Source organism: Struthio camelus, chromosome 13, assembly GCF_040807025.1.
Source record: "Struthio camelus isolate bStrCam1 chromosome 13, bStrCam1.hap1, whole genome shotgun sequence".
NCBI classification, from domain to species: domain Eukaryota; kingdom Metazoa; phylum Chordata; class Aves; order Struthioniformes; family Struthionidae; genus Struthio; species Struthio camelus.
The window spans coordinates 10334967-10351571 of NC_090954.1; the positions used below are offsets into that span (position 1 = coordinate 10334967).

General features: G+C 38.8%; 1 protein-coding gene across 3 annotated transcripts; it reads right to left on the reverse strand.

Moving 5' to 3' along the window:
• Nucleotides 1–3815: 3815 nt before the first annotated feature.
• Nucleotides 3816–16603, reverse strand: UBLCP1 (ubiquitin like domain containing CTD phosphatase 1). 3 transcript variants are annotated; one of them, XM_068959150.1, is made up of 12 exons: nucleotides 16523–16566; nucleotides 15587–15757; nucleotides 13908–14101; nucleotides 13389–13480; nucleotides 12886–12971; nucleotides 12690–12805; nucleotides 11471–11569; nucleotides 10161–10198; nucleotides 8321–8419; nucleotides 7786–7902; nucleotides 6241–6368; nucleotides 3816–4866 (listed from the first exon to the last, which is right to left on the reverse strand). In XM_068959150.1, the coding sequence occupies exons 3-12, from the start codon at nucleotides 14059–14061 to the stop codon at nucleotides 4839–4841; spliced, it is 957 nt and encodes a 318-aa protein (XP_068815251.1). In that variant the 5' UTR covers nucleotides 14062–14101; nucleotides 15587–15757; nucleotides 16523–16566; the 3' UTR covers nucleotides 3816–4838. The 3 variants fall into 3 exon arrangements, with proteins under 3 accessions (XP_068815251.1, XP_068815249.1, XP_068815250.1); XM_068959148.1 differs by lacking the exon at nucleotides 15587–15757 and having other exon boundaries at nucleotides 16523–16603; XM_068959149.1 differs by lacking the exon at nucleotides 15587–15757 and having other exon boundaries at nucleotides 13908–14098; nucleotides 16523–16595.
• Between the last annotated feature and the right edge of the window lie 2 nt (nucleotides 16604–16605).

Here is a 16605-nt window from a genome sequence, read left to right on the forward strand (position 1 = left end):
GAACAGCACAAATAGTGAAGAACAAGGCGCTCACTGTCAAATATGAAAATCTTTAGCACCACAGGTGAAGCTATTTAGTCACTATAAATGTTGTGCATTAACCTGGCAGTGTTTCATGCTGCCCAAGTCAAAACCCTCCAGGATGTTGCCAGGGAAGGAGGGGGCACCACCCAGTACCTGTGATCATGCAGGCCTCATTCCAGGTCACATAATCCTTGCACAGAGTGGCTACAGCCAACCCTGCTACCTGCCATGGCGAGATGTATAAACATCTTCAAAACTGGTGGTGTTGTGTGAGTAGATTGGGTGCACTTCCAGCTCCAGTTGGAAAGAAAAAAATACATTTTAATTCAGTGTGAATGATGCACTTTTCTTTGCTGTGCCTACCACCCCACCCATAGTACTAAATGTTATGCAATTTGAGAACAAACATCCTTTTGACTTGCCTCTATTTCTTAACGAAATGAATTGGTGGGAAATCTATTTAGCAGGAGACACAGATTAATGGCATGGCACTGTGTGTGTGTCTGTGGCAAGGAAATATGCCAAGCTCTGCCCAGGTTCCTGAGAACTAAGTGAACATCCAAATGCTCACAGTATCGAAGCAGCATCAAAGCATTTCCAGAGATGAGTAAATTTCATAAATAGGCATTAAATAAGCTCAAGGATACAGGAGAAAGCTTATCCCTGTATAAATAGCTCATTTTTAAACCCTTTGTTATAAAACATCAGAAAAGGGCTGCTGTATGAATGATGAGGTTAAGCCTCATGTGACTTTCAGGGAGCAGAAAACTGGGGATCCGGAGTGGATAATATGGCTGGGCTGGGAAAGAAATGTCTGAAGTAGACAGTATGGTCCAGCAGATAAAGCTAGGAGTCAGCAGAGTCAAACTTAGTACTGTAATCCAGTGATAGCCATTTTCCACCATTCTCTAGAAAAACCTAAACTGAAATTGTTCAAGTCCTCAGCTGTGAGGCAGTTCTTCTAGACCTTGCATCTTTTGAGTAGCTTGTATCTAAAACCATCCTGATCAGCCAACAGCCCCCTCAAAGCATGGATAACGGTATAGTATGCCAATAATCTTACGGCTGTCACTAGATAGTGCTGCCCATATTATCTGCAGAATAATTTTGAAACGTTTGAAAATCGTATCCTGTCTTCTCCAGGAGAAATTGGCATTCTTTTCTAGTCCTTCTGTTATATCCTCAACATTTCCTTCTCCCTCAAATCTCTCTCCATCAATCCACTAGTCAAAGCACTTCACCAGCCACCTTAAACTGGGTGCAGTGGTCACCCACTCACACCTCGCAGCACCTGTCATGATTTCCACAGTCATAGTGAAATGTCAGAGGATTCTGCCTTTCTGCAGAAAGGCATTTCTGGTTTTGAATAGCTTTAATGAGTCAGGAGAACTGTGCATATTTTTACATTCTAAAACCGTTTTCTACCTGGGCTTCATCTTATTGGTAGAAAAGTAGCATTCAGAACTTTTCACATCAGTCTTAAGTACATCCTGGATAGACAGAGTGGAACATTGTCTTAAACCCTTTGGCATCCACTTGCTGTCAATCGCATGTCAAGTCAGGAATAAAAGTTGGCAACTAGCTGTAAATTTTAGTCTTGCAGCAAGATCTGTGGAGCTGAATTTGCAGTTCAGTTCTTGGCTTTGGCTGTCACTCTTTGTAACTCCAGTTATGAGCATTCATGCCACGGTGAGGCATCAGAGTTGTCAAGCATCCAGAGCTTAGAGAACTTAATTTTTAAACGGACTGTCTCTTTTGGTCTGAATAATCAGACAGAACAACATATAAAACACTTGACAGGTAGTGGAGTCAGTACAGCCTCTTAGACACATGAAAATGCTTGGAATGCTTCAGACTGCTCCATTGAATGTTTCTCCAGAGTTTCACAGAATTGTAGATGATGATCTTTAAAATTAAGTCATACTCCTTCTCTTTATGTTTTAATCCTATTTCTTTTAACAGAGATGGTCAAAGCTGCCACTGATCAAATACTTCTTAGGGACCTTAATGTAATTTAAGAGGAAACAACATTAACAGGGAGCTTAATGGTGTTAAGCTTAGCTCTTTGTCCCGATTCCTAAAGCTTAATTTCACTTTGGAAGTACAAGTTAGTTAAAACTGTCTTCCCTATCAAAAAAGGGGAACAAAACATCAGCAGAGGCATCTTTCTCTGAATCTGAGCAGCGTAGATACTATTTTTGGGCTAAGCAGGAAAGTAACTGTCTATTTTTGCAGCTATTCTAAATGTTGGTAGTTCAGCACAGAGTCATGTAATGGGCCAGAATTTTGTAACCACAGCCTAAGAAGTCACCTAGTACGAATATGAGAACAGCACTGCATAGGCCTGGGTTTTGCTCAGTCTCCAGCAGCGGTTAAAGGGTATGCAATTTATGGAGAACATGCTGGCCTGGCTTCTATCTGTGATCCACTCTTTCCTAAGCATCCACAGTTTTTGTATTAAGGGTATTAAAGAAAACTTCCCAGACTATTTTTAGCATCTGAGTACGGACTTCATATCCATGAAGTTGTCTAATGCCTTTTTGAACCTGCTGCTAGCCCCTGCCTCCACAACCAGCTGTAGCGACAAATTCCAGAAGATCATTACCTGACTCTCTTACAGTTTTAAGCCATTCTATTAGTAACAGTGACTCCTCATTCTAGTATTGAGATATGGTGAACAACAGTTCTATGTTTGCCTTAGCCACAACTTCAGGATTTTATAAACCTTGACAATCTCTCAGCCAAATACATCACTGTAGTGTTTTCATAAGATAGTTTTGCAAATAAAGTCTGTATTTTACTGGCTATCTAACTTGCAGACTGGTCTTCAAACAAAAAAAGCTATGAATTACCACCACATCCAGACTGCGCTCTCATATTTTCCACTTCAGTTTTCAAGGCATTTGAAAGAGGAGTGCACATCTGTTTCAGATTAGCAGACAATTTAAAATTCTGGGATAAAATCCTGATGTCACTGAAATCAAAAATCAGTTTTTTTCCCCCTGTCCTTTCTATAAAGCAAAAGAAAGGAATGTAACTTTTTCACTATGAAATTTGTCTGCATGCCAACTTGTGAACAAAAAGGTTTAAGCATGTGCTTAAATACAGTTTTCCCCCTCCCATTCTTATTTCGGTATTCTTGCAGTCTGGCTGGCATAACACATTCTAGAGGTGACTCAAGTGCAGTGCCTTGAAATTCTTTTAAGTTGAAAGGTATTTTAATACTTCATGTATCATCAGCCCTATTTTTCCCGTACTATTGCTACTGCAACCTATCCAGGTACAGGATCACTTTTCAAACTTCAGGAAGTGCATCTGCAGTGAAAGTACATGAGCCAAGTCAAACGTCTCGTTTAGAAATCGGCTTTAAGAGACACCATCAGATAGTCACCCTTCATACTTACCTGAAGTAAAGATTTTAATATCTGGTTTCTGGTTTACTAGTTTAAATGCAGCTTGAGTTGGTACTAAACTACAAAGAACAGTAGATAAGAAACTGCCTATTTTCTGACAGGTCATTCAGCCGGAGCCTAACACGCTCATCTTAACAGCTCATTTGTGTCTGCTGTCTTGACATTCTGACACTTGCTGTCAAGGTTCCCTTCCAAGGCAGCTAGGTGCTTCAGTAGTCAACACCACTGCTCTAATCTGCAGCGGCACATACCGGTCTCTTACTTCAACAACTAATACAAAATCAGAATCTGTAGAATCAAAAAAAAAAATCAAAATTAAGATCAGCAATGGCTTCTCTATTATGCAAACCAGATATTTAAAACAACACAGGACACAAATTATGAAAAAGGCATTTATTATTTACACAACTGCTATAGTTCCTTAAGAACAATATATCCCACTTTTATTTGAAAGGGTCAGTCTTCTTTCAAATACATGAACTGCATAATGCACAACTGTCAGTAACGCCAAACAGCAGTCACATCACACTTCTATAGTGCAGGCATAAGCAGCGCAAGTAAATGATATTTTGAGAACAGTATGGCTGAATAGTGTATTTAAACACAGTGTTTGCACTTTGACAAGATTCAGCTAGAAGAGAACAAGGGTTTTTGTTCATGCTTTGTTAGGAATACGACTTTCCCATCTGAGGTTTACACCCTTTATCTGACATACAAGAATTTTTCTTTTTCAGGTAGACTGCTTTTCACTTACCAAGTAGGAGTAGATTTCTCTCCCTCAAATTTCAATCCTTTGCTTTCCAGTAAACACTGCTTTATAGTACAAGTTCTGACATTGGGGTAAATTGGCCACAGAGGTGGTACTTTTCCATCTTACTGTCTTGCACAGAGAAACACTGACATACTAATACATACCAAACTTAGACAACTTGTAATTTATAGACTTAAATACTGGAATGGGAGAGGGAGACTGTTTCTAAAGATGGAGGGAAGAGAGGGCTCATACAATTCATACACTGCTCAAGGCTGACTCCTTACCCAACTTTTTTGGTCTAAATATTTTTTTTCTAGTTTCAGAATGGTTTTGGTCTTTAATGGTTATGGTTGTATTTCGGTAGCAAAGGAGAGGAAAGTATTTTAAGTAGTAACACCAGAACTGAATGCAAGAAAAAGTAACTGACTTGTTTCTCCCACTTTGAGCTTATTGCTGTGATCTTTTCTTTAAAAAAAAAAAAAAAACACACCAAACCCACAACCAACCAACTGGAAGACCAAGTATAGCAGTCATTCTGGCATCGGATCCAGTGTCCAGCACTATTATACTCTAGCGTAAAAGCAAGGAAAAGTCCAATGATCTTTGTTATGTTCCCTTCAATTCAGTGCCACACAGTTTTATTAGCGTTATTGTCCTTGCTTCTTTGACAGATACCTGAAAGAAACAAATATACAGTTTTAAACAAAACAAGAGGTTTTTAAACAAAAAAAACAGGCAGGCACAAATACACATTACTTTTTATAAGCCTAATCTATGAATCTACTTTCTTTTCTCAATAGTAAGTCCTTTACTAATAGACAAAAATCAGGAATATGATCAATAGTACTTATGATTTTTTTTCACTTGATTTCCACAGTCTTTCAAGTCCATGATATGTTATCTTACAGTCATTCAAGGTCATGTTTGTAGTTAAACTGTATTAGTTTTTTTTTTTTTTTAAAAGGGGGAGCAAATGAAAGCATGTTAGATTCTAAGAGGTTGAAAATCGCATCAGTTGAAAATTAGCTGTTATATCCTTTAAGTTAAAAATGCCCGTTAGATATGGGATCCCTTCAAATAAATTAAAGACTTTAATGAACCGTCATCCAGCAAAATGTGAAAAGACTAGTCCTCTACTAGTTTCTTTAGAGAATCTGAGTTACTCTAAAAATGCTTGTTATCTGATCTCATAGTTCTCCTACCACTGCAGCCAGAGCAATTTGGCTATGTGGTGACACTGAAGTCTTTGTAAATACTATAAAAAAAACCACAACCAACCTAACTGATACTGTGAAACATCCAGTGTATTTCACTTTTAAAATTTGATGTTTGTCCCTCTAATTAGGAAAAGAAAAAATTATATCAGATTTGAAAGGCTGTTCTTTTAAGGACTGAATGAATGTTTTTCTGGTAGCATATTGCATACAGTTATTCCACATGTAGTGAAACTTTGGGCCATTGCATAAAAGCTTGAGGATGAATTTTGGCCAAATACTTTAACTATTCTCTACTAAGAATTAGGATGCCCTAAACTGGTGCCCTAAGCATTTGGAAAACTCATATACATAACACAATAACTTACATTTCAGAGCCTATGAATACTGTAATAGCACACAACTTGGATAGCACCTGAGAACCATGCTGTAATACCAAACCCCAGGAGCAACAACTGGAAAAGCTGCATTGTAACAAAGGACTTGAGATCTACTAAGTCAGGCTATCAGTTTAGGAGTGGAAAAAGAAAGATTTTCAGGGACGAGGTTCCTTCAAAAATTCTCTTCCCTTTAAGAAGCATAATTGCCCTAGTGAAAACAAACGCTTATCATGAACTCTGAGGAAACTGCAAGGAAAAAAACATCAAAATCCTAACTTTTTAGGGAAGTTGCCTAAACACCACAGCCTTAAATTCTACTCAGACTAAAGGACCTTTTTAACTGGAAGTGATGTTCATCTGCTCAGCTGTTTCTGGTCTTTCCACAGCTGATCTTGAGCACAAAAAAGTGGGCCCAGAGATACAAGGAAGAAAGAATTTTGACTTTTTGTTCTTACCTTTCCCAATGTTTGTGATTCAGCTCCAAAAAGTCATCTAATTTTGCTATTTCTTTGAGGTATTGAGTGAGCTTTAGAAGCTCCTTGTCTTTATCCCGATTTAAATGTGCTTTCATAAAAGGCCTTATCTACATAAGATAAATAAATTGGGTATCAGCATTTGCTCAAAGAACGCTTCCAATTCTCTAACATTTACCACTTAATTAAAATACACTTTTAGTACTATTCAGAGTTATAACTTCTTTCAGGTAAGAGAAAGGAAAACCTTTCTCCGTTAGTGGCCAGCTCCAATTTGTCTTGTTATTAATGTAATCTGGACCATAGGTTTTTGCCCTGTATCCCACAAGGAAGAAATGCATTCTGTTAGTCTTGCAGTTCTTCACGCTTTCCCCTCCCAGTCAGGCAGAATGACAAACTGATTTGCAACAGACTGTCACGTTTTCTAATTTCATAGATTGTATTACAGGAGACAGGGAGGGTCTTCAACTTGCTTAATGAGTTGTGTGGCATCACTGGAACCAGATGCTCTTTTTTTTTTCCCCAACAAAAAGCATTTGACTACAATCATAGCTTCAGTGACAAAAGAGACGTCGGAAATAAAGCTTATCTGACAATTGCTTTACCCTTGGCATACATTATACCTGTGCTTTGTTTTAGCCATTCAACATTCTTGCCTGCAGCTCTGTTAATACTTTGACAAACATCTTTGAGATCTGAGCTAGAGGGAGCTCTCTGGGCAATCCTCTCCCAGAAAGATTTCTGATATTCCTTTGAGGCTCATAACAGTGTACAGTTCTGATTAATATCTTCTGGTCAGATCTCATCAATTGCGGTTTTCTTCAAATCACGGATGTTTTCAAACAAACAACATCTGGTATTGCTCTATTTGCAAACAACTTTTTTTTTTTAAAAAGAATTTTGTGGAGGTTCTTTTAGTATTGTATTGCTGCACTGTAACCTATCACTAGAAATTTAATTTGCATGCTGCTTATTCAGAGCACCGATGAGTTTTGAAACAGGAACTGATTGATAATTTTACAAAATGAAATATTTGCTGTTTTGCAGTCAAAATGGCTCCAGGTAGTAATTATTTTCCAGGAGTAGAATGCCTGCTATTACATCTGCCTGCTAACATCAAGTACAGCCGTTTTTATATTTGAGTTGTTTTCTGAATATAATCCTCCTGAGATTGTACATCACCTATCTGAATGGCACATGTCAGTGACTCCCAATCTGACTATGGTTTGCAGGTGCAATTTAAGCAGCAATAATAATTTCAATGATTTTGGTAGTCTCGTGAAAGCTCACTTAATAGTGAATCAAAGTGTATTTAATAATGAATCAAACATTTTCTATTGCTTCTACAAAAGCGCTGTTAGGGAAATGTTAGCCCAGACAAATAGCAATTTAAGTAAAAACTAAAATAAAACATGCATCTTCACTGATTAAGAACTGCCTTTCTTTAAGACACAGCAAAAAGTATGGGAAGGTATTTCTCAGAGTAAGAGAAAAGCAGTAAGAAATGAAAATTTAGTTAAAAATTACCTTGAGTCCGTTTTGTGGATTCATTAGGAAGTTTCGGCCAATATCATCAAACATAATAGTATTTTTTTTGCTGTAATATTCTGAAAATTTTCCCCAGATAACACCAAGAGGCTTCACCTGCAAAAATAATGCATACAAGGCACCTGAGGTAAATCAGACTTACAGATCGTAGGCAGGAGATGAAAATATCAGTCTATAGGAATTTCAGTGGAAGCTTGAACGGACCCTTGCATTCTCTTGCTGAAAAATTAGCAGGCAGTTGGGTTTTAATACGCGAAGAGATATTTAATGGTATAATATGCTAAATAATCCCAACCTAAAGAAAACTTGTCTGTTGGCACCACATTTTATCGCAACAGTCTTATCTGTTATTTGATTTGAAAGCAGTGTTATTCAAAGGAGCTACTGAAATTACAACATTAAACACGAACAGAGGATTTCGGTATCATGAAGTATTATCATGAAGTATTTCAAGACGGTTGGATAACATGTCCGTTGAAAGTAGAAAAAGACCAGGAAAACCAATATTACTTACATCTATTAGTCCTCTTCTAGGAGTATGCACTGTTATCATGGCAGCACTGTCCAACATGAAGGTTATCTTGTAGTTTGCATTGGTACTCACTCCTAGTTCCTGCATCACAAAGACTAATCATTAAAGCTTCAGATTACGACGGTTTTACTGCTGTACAATTGGAACAAAGGTTGTAACACATTATTTGTCAAAGGGTAAGCTGCTGAGGATGAATAGAGACATACTAAAAGTCGGTATCCGTTGTTTTATCCAAGGAGAATCATAAAAGTACACCATTCTAACAAGAGGGAAAGAAGCAGAAAGGAATTTATTTTTGCAGTGTATACTGTTAGAAATTCAACTACTGCTGTCAGCATAAAATCAAAGCAGCTTTGCAGAAGAGGCAAAATACAGACAGCTTTTGGCCACATCTTCATGCACGACCTTTCACAAGTTCTACAAGTCTCAGAACTTTGCTCTTTATCTATAACAAGGATAGCAAGTGTGTGTACTCTGCTATTTGTTCATTTCAGTAAGTTGCAGTAAATCACAGCCCAACCAAAGATCAATACAATACAATACATTAACAATAACATACAATAACATTTGTTCCCCTTTTCTCCTGAACACGTCCAAGATAGCCAATGACGGTCAGAAATCTGGAGACTCAGTCTGCATTTTAAAGATTTGATCGCTCCTAATATCACGACTGCAAGGGAAAACCAGCACTTTTAGAAAAGAATCTCTGACTAGTTGAGAAGAAATCATTTCCATTTCAAATCCTTTCTAAAGCTGAAGAGTAACAGTAAAATCTGCTGACGTTTTATAACCCATTTGATATTGCTGACTTAACTCTAGTGCATGCAACATCAGTAATATTCAAAACTACACAAGGAGAAAATATCCACTGCAACAGCTTTCTTGCAGATATCCAGCCACGCTTAAATGATTTGTTTTTATATGCAAACGAAAAGTGCTAGCTGCCTGGGCCAGTGTCCTGTTATACTGAAAAAACTACCTGTTCTAGACCATCTGAATTCTGGGCATAAATAGATGGTATATTAGATTGAACTCGGTTATCTGATATTGCCTCTTTTCATGCTGCATCTGCTTTTGCAGATTTAAACAAAAACTTGAATGCCAAGTATTGCTGGAATCGCTGTTCCCAGACAAAAAGCGAAACTTGTAGAGGTAAGCACTCCGTGTGGTCAGTTTAAGGAGAAGTAGCAGTTGTAATCTACTGGTAGGAACCTCAAGTGATCGAGATAGAGGAACAGGCACGGAAACAGGCACAGCTTTACATTTAAGCCGGGCTGTAAATATGTTTATCACTAGGTCAGCTGAGTAAAACTGGCTAGTTGCCTCGTTTAGGTACGGAAGGAACCAGGACTGAAAGAAGAGCTCTTACGGATGTTTTAATAAGGCAGAGGAAGCAACAGAGGCACACAGCTGCAAGAGGTACAAGATAACCATGAAAGGGGCCTCCCTCTTGCTAGCCTACTCCTGCACGCCACTCCTTTAATAAAAATGGTATTACACATAACACTATAATTAGAAGTAAAACATGAAAGCAACAGTGAAGGCTGCAATGACTCATCTGTTTCAGCAAGTACCACCTTGTGTTTAGTTGTACTAAATTTAGGACCCACTGCTGTGATAGTTTGTGTGGAATTCTAAGATTAGATTTAATCTAGTTTTGTGACAAAAATATGTTAAAGTGTCTATAAACATTTAGAAAACTTATATTTTGATTTACATGAGCTCCCCAGTGCTAATCCTCTCTACAATGATGAACATGAGAGCAACTATAGGAAGAGCTAGCCACACTAGAAACAAATTAGGTATTTTCAGAACAACTTACTTTCATTTTAGCTTCAATCCACTTCATATTAGTAGCAGCTGAAACAAAAAGGAGAAAACAGAAAGACTACGGTATCAAAATAGGTCAGTGCCAGGTTAAAAAAAAAAAAAAGGCCAAAAACCCGTTCACTTAACCTATCAAATTTGTACACAAACTTTCATTTCAGAAAGATCCATCCTCGTTACAGCTTCAGGTCACTGCCTTTAAGCTACGCTGCCTTTGTGGAAGTGTTTTTTTATTTGGAAAAGCTTACTTTGCAAATGAATATATATTAATTTTCAAATATTAATATATATATTACAGAATCACAGAATCGGTTAGGTTGGATGGGACCTCTGGAGATCATCTCGTCCAACCTCCCTGCTCAAGCAGGGTCACCTAGAGCATATTGCCCAGGATCACATCCAGACGGGTTTTGAATATCTCCAGGGAAGGAGACTCCACTACCTCTCTGGGCCACCTGTTCCAATGCTCTGTCACCCTCACAGTGAAGAAGTTAAATATTGAATATACTATTTTTCAAATTAATATACATTCAGCACTGCATATATTTAAAACTGTTTTCTAGATCAGCTGTTACTGAACTACAGCCTGCAGGGTGATAGGAAGTGGGCTACATCTGGTTTGTGGAACCATATTGACTTTATAGGATTTTTAACTGGAAGCAGTGGTAAGAATACATAAGGCCTGCAAGGAACGAAATGTCAGCATTGCCCATTGATCTAAGAATCTGTGGAACCATTGTTCAAGACTATAAAAATTAAACGTTGTGATACAATTCTAACACGGTTTAAAACCTGTCTCGGGTAAAGTCTGTTCTCCAGCTGTTGGACAGGAAGTGAAACAGTGAGCAAGAGCAAATGATTCCTGCAGACAGAAGAGATCCGTTCATTTCCAGGTTCCTTTTGCTATGACATTTCACTACTTATTGTCTAGACAGATTATTTGTAAAGGTATCTATCAAGAAATGTTTGAATACTGATTACACAATTTCATTACTGCAAGCACTTCTTTATTTGTACAGACTAACGCTCAGCAAAATGATGTTGAGCTTTATACTGTGATTAGATCCACTCAGTTGAACGATATGTTTTGGAGCTTTTTTACCCACATAAGCATTAATATTTTTCTAAAGTAGCTCTAATAGCTCCGTGTGAATGTTCCTGGTGAATGTCTTACAGCTAAACATTAAGATATTTTTTCAGATTTTGTGATTCACGCTAAAAGGCAATATAAATACTTCTAGCCTGGTGTCCCCACTATGAACGACAACTTACAATAAAGTCTTAGGTATTGTGTGCAATACTTACACCAAATTACAATGTCATAATCCTCATAGGCAGATGTCAGGAATTCATGAAGATATGGCCTCATTAGTTCTACTCCAGTTTCAGCACATGATCTGTGGTCTGCAAAGATGAAAAATTTATCATCAAGTTTAAGATGTTTAGTCTGACCTTCTTACCAGAGACCTAGAGAGTTGTACCAGGATAGCACTGGAGCACTCTGAAGTAATGAACAAATTCACCCTCCCACATGCTCATTGTATAGCAAACTAGCATTCCTGTTCTAAAAAGTGGAGAGAGGAAGCAGAGGGGACATTAACCTGTTGATCCATATAGGTATTTGGGGGCTTAGCTAATAAATGAATCAGGGAGAGCTGTGCATCTAAGTATATGCAACCAGGCCAAATAGTTCATCTATGCACCTTAGCAAATCTGTAACAGCCCAGACATAAAACAGATTCCTGCAAACTTAGTCCAGTTAATCTTGTGAACATGTATCAAGTTTATTTCAGACATGTGAACATTGCTTGCTCCAATCAGAAAACTGCTGTTAGTGAAACTCCATTGAAGTAGATCTCTAAATAACAGTTTTTAACTCAGTCATTAATAGGTGGAATTCTGATCTCAGATTGTAGATGGATCTCATCAAAAAAGAGAATTAAGGAAAGAGGAAGAGACAAACTATTAGTTACTGCTTATAATCAAGCTCTCATGACACGTACATCCTAGCACAATGAAGTCAGAAGGAAAATTCTGGCTTCCAAGAAAACCAGTCTGATAGAATTTTCAGGTGAAATGTGTTTTCCTGTGTGTCTAGTAACTCTCTGAAAATATAACTTGAAGCTATTCTGCTGCTGCCCAAAAAAGGAATCAGTCATGTATGGAGAGAGATCATTATTTTACAACAATAAGATCATTGCTGCCACCCTGATGTCCAAGACGCAGGTTGATCAAAACAAAAAAAAAAAGTTATTTGGTTAGTGTTAAACTATTTCTTTTTTGCGTTTTCATGTAGAAAGTAAAGAACTGCTGCTTTACAATCAATGCTATGCAATGTTTGCAAGGCATAATTTCTTTTAAAATATCAGCAGAAGACCTCAAAATTTTGCAAAGCAGATGTTGAGCAGTACCACACAAACCAAAGTTACTGAAGTAGACTTGGAAAGCAAAATCAAGAAACATTAACTGGCAGATAGAGCGACTTTTTAAACAAACAAAACCAGAGCGTTGCATAAAATCTCACCAAATAGTGTATAATCAACATCTAGCACCAGCAGCTTTTTTCCTTCCCTTGGAGGATTCAGAATTTCCACTTTGTATTCTTTAACTCTGCGGGAAATTTTTAGTAGATTTTCTTCCCTAATAGAACAGAGCAAAAAGTTCATTAAAATGCATGCTGTACATTCAATAACAGGACTATTTGAACAGATAAAACTAACCTATTTTCTACTTCAACAACTTCTTCTTCAATATCAAAATCATTAACAACATCGTCATTGTCAGGGGGTGGCCCAAGAACATCTTCCTAGAGAAATGATAGTAAAAGATAACGAAGATCATTAGAACATAATAATGCTGCATATCAAGATTCTGTTACTGTGCATTACAGAAAAACCATGATATTATTTAACCTAAATAATTTTCACTTCATACTGGAGTAAGTAGCAAGAGATACTGAAGAACGTTGAGATTTGAGAAGTTAGCAAGAAAATCACGGTAATAGGTTTATACTTTAAGCCCAGAACAATGGATTTTAACATATACAAAGCCATCAGACTACTGCAGAACAGCTTACTTCACATAAAAAAACAATACCAATAGAAATCTACTGTGCTACTATTTTCACGATGATTACTAGAATAGTCTAAACTTAAAATCATAGTGAGGAGATGTATAAACTTTTTCTTCCTCTTTAAGTTAATCAAACAAGCAAAATGTTTACCAAACTCTCTTCACGAGTGCCCATCATCATGATTTTAGTATTTGGTTTTAACTTGAGAGCTCCAAGCTTAACATCATCATCTGCGGGTTTGCCTATAATGCAAGCAGAGATTTTTCTTCACTGGAGTAGGCATGTTTTAGAGAACTGTCAATATAACCCATTATGTGCTACTTGGAATAAGCTACCAACTAAACACCAGAATTCACAAGCTGTATTACCCTCTCTTCCTCCATATACAGATACAATGCTTGTTCCACTAGCAGCAGTTTAACTTTTTTAAGGTACATGTGCAGCACTTCCACATCAGCCATTAAAAAAGTGACCATATTGATGTATCAATAATAAGCAACTAGATGTTTATTACTGACGCACTAGATCTCTATGTTCATCCAAAAGCTAGGTCTGGGAGGTAGATGTGCTATTACATATCCAATATACACATCCTGACTATGGTTAGAGAATATTCTTCCTTAAATGTCTTGGGCACGTTCACTCCAAACAATAAATCTGAATAGTTACCCTTCATTTTAAGTCCAAGTAGTTTTTGACGCTCTGGTAACACTCCCGTAAGGCCTTTAAGAGACTGCTTCAGATCCAACACTGTGTCCTCTTCTGATAGTGAGGTTATCGTATACTCCTGTCCACCCCATTTTATTATAAGAGAGAGAGACATCCTTGAATCATAAGTTCCGTATTATTTTCTGAAAAATCTGCTGGAGGAGGAATAGAAAATGATCACGTAAGGAAAACTATGCTATTTGAAGTATTTTTAAAATGTTATTAAACTGAACATCACAGGGTTGCTCATTTTGCATGAACAGATGCTAACCACGTTGACAAAGCGTTGAAACGAAGGGAGAAAGAACGGCGTTAAAACTAGGGCTCCAAGTTCCACTTCATTGTATTTAGCATTGTCATATTCACCGCTTGTTCCAGCATATGCTCATTTGCTGTGTGTTCTGAGCAGGTACAGCCTGTTCACTGCACAATCAGCACCCAAGCAGAGTACTGCAGTATCATAAAAGTCATTTCAAATCTCAGAAACGTCCTTTGCAATAATTAGACAACTGAACCAAGCAATGATAACTTTACATACGTAGTTACAAAACAGCATATATAAAACACCATCAACATACAGAAAATAAAAGCATTTCTGAGCCAAGAGTTCACTTTAAGTGTTAGTTTTCTCTACGCACTTTCACTAAGATCTGTGCAATACCTGCAGTAATACACACCCCAGGCCATGTCTTACCAGGCCAATATCAAAGAAGGAATTTGAAAACAAAGCCAAAATACACACCTACACAGTGCAATTACACTGTAAGAACTACACATTTGTTGCATAATTATACTATCTTTAATTTACACAGCATCATTTATATGAATTGGATTTACAGTTTAGACTTGCATCAAGCACAGCAGAGAAGTAAGATTTTTTTAGCTGTACATGGAAGGAAGAAGAAAATGCTTTTCCGTTAAAGTTTGGAAACAGAGAATCAAGGAGGTAGAGAGGTAAGAAAAGGCTGTTCCACCTTATCCAGAAATGCAGGGAAGGCCTCTGCACCGCTAATGGTGAGACTGTCTTCAAAAAACTCAAGTTTGAAAAGTACAAAGCGCAGATCTATGCAAAAACGATCCACTTTCAGGAGTTGCAACATACCAAGAAATACAAGTATAGCAATTCTGAATTAGAGCCTGGGAGATATCAGAATCAAAAAATCTGATTCTGCTCCCTCTCCAGCATCATATTCTCAGAGGTTCCCTGCTCTCAGCCAAAATACTCCTCATTGATACTGTATTCTCTATTAGGAATGATCAAGTAATTACTCAGGCATACTCATCATGAAATAAGGAGATGAGAAACAGAAGACTAGATACAACCTGCTTGCTGAGGACACTAAAAGCCACATGTCCTCATTATTCCCTCCGAGAGCCCTGACCACAAGCTGAAAATTGATAGTCCTGAACAACAAAAAGCCTATTTTTTGTAGGTGCCTAGTATAATCCTGTGAAAAGGTTATTGTCTATATTATAGAAGTGCTAAGAGATGCAACTGAGGTTAAGGCTGTATAGTATCAAGCAACAGAGACGCACAAGCTTATTATCACAAATGATCTCTACCCCTACAACTTAGACTAAATTTACAAAAAGAAGAGTTTATTGTCTCCTTTCTCACCTGTACCCATACACTGACTTACCCAAAGTCATTCTGTCAAAAAAAAAAAAAAAACAGGTGAGGTTGTAAGAAAACTTCTCCGTTCTCTGTCCAGTGCTAAAGTACAAAGATCATCGCTCCTAATTTAAGCGTTTGAGCCATCGTCTATTCTTAAACCATTTGAGCTATCATCTGCTCTTCCTGAGTTACGGTCCTGCCAAGAGGAAGATTATCAGAAACTCCAAGGAGAAATAAATGACCGTTATTCAGTCCCAAAACTCTGCGGGGACTGAGTGTAGACACCAGAATCACTGTCTAAAGTAAAACAGATTAGGGTCAAAGAGAAAGCAGCAGGGACTTTTAAAGTTTCTAACATCCAGGCTGGTCAGCTTGGGGAACTGACACTTCTGGACATGAGGTTTGCTCTACTTAATTACATTCGCAGAGCCCTGAAAGGCCCCCGGGCCCACCAGGCGTCTGCAACGACAGGCTGAAGAACCACTGGGGGAATTTTGTTCAAGCTGTGTTGCTGAGGCTGCATCGGTGCATCGCACCGCTTTTCCCCGGCAGATTACAGCGAGACCCGTGTCTTAAAGCTCCGAGATGGTTTACCGTGCGACAGCGTAGTTATTTTCTGGAAAAAAAAAAAAAAAAAAAAGGCCCAGGACAAGCTGCTCTTCAGCGGGGGAAGGAGGGATCGCGTTTCAGACCAAGGGCTGCGGCGAGCGAACCGGCAGGGGAAGCGCCTGCCCGGGCAGCAGCAGCTGCTGACCCTCGCGCAGAGATCGCCCCGCTCCCGCCCCGTTACGGCGAGCACGGACGGGCCCGGGGCCGCCCCAGGCCCAGGCGCACCGGGCTGCTCCGGCTATGGCGGGCACGCCGCCGCCGCCGCTCCCGCGGGGTCACGCCGCCGCCCCCGGCCGCCGCCCCGCGGCCTCCGCCCCAGGCCCGGACGCGGCGGCGCGACACAACCCCTCACCGTGGCAACGGAACCGGCGCCTTCCCGGGATCCGTCGCACCGGAAGCGGAACTGGCGCCGGCCGGAAGCGGCGGGGGCCGGGG

What these genes read in the sequence shown, in the direction of transcription:
- UBLCP1 (XM_068959148.1), bottom strand. Translation starts at nt 14,061, where the DNA reads ATGTCTCTCTCTCTTATAATAAAATGGGGTGGACAGGAGTATACGATA. An exon ending in GCACTCGTGAAGAGAGTTTG is followed by an intron (nt 12,972 to 13,388) that starts GTAAACATTTTG and finishes TCATTTCTCTAG; the next exon opens with GAAGATGTTCTTGGGCCACC. An exon ending in GGATTGAAGCTAAAATGAAA is followed by an intron (nt 8,420 to 10,160) that starts GTAAGTTGTTCT and finishes TTTGTGATGCAG; the next exon opens with GAACTAGGAGTGAGTACCAA.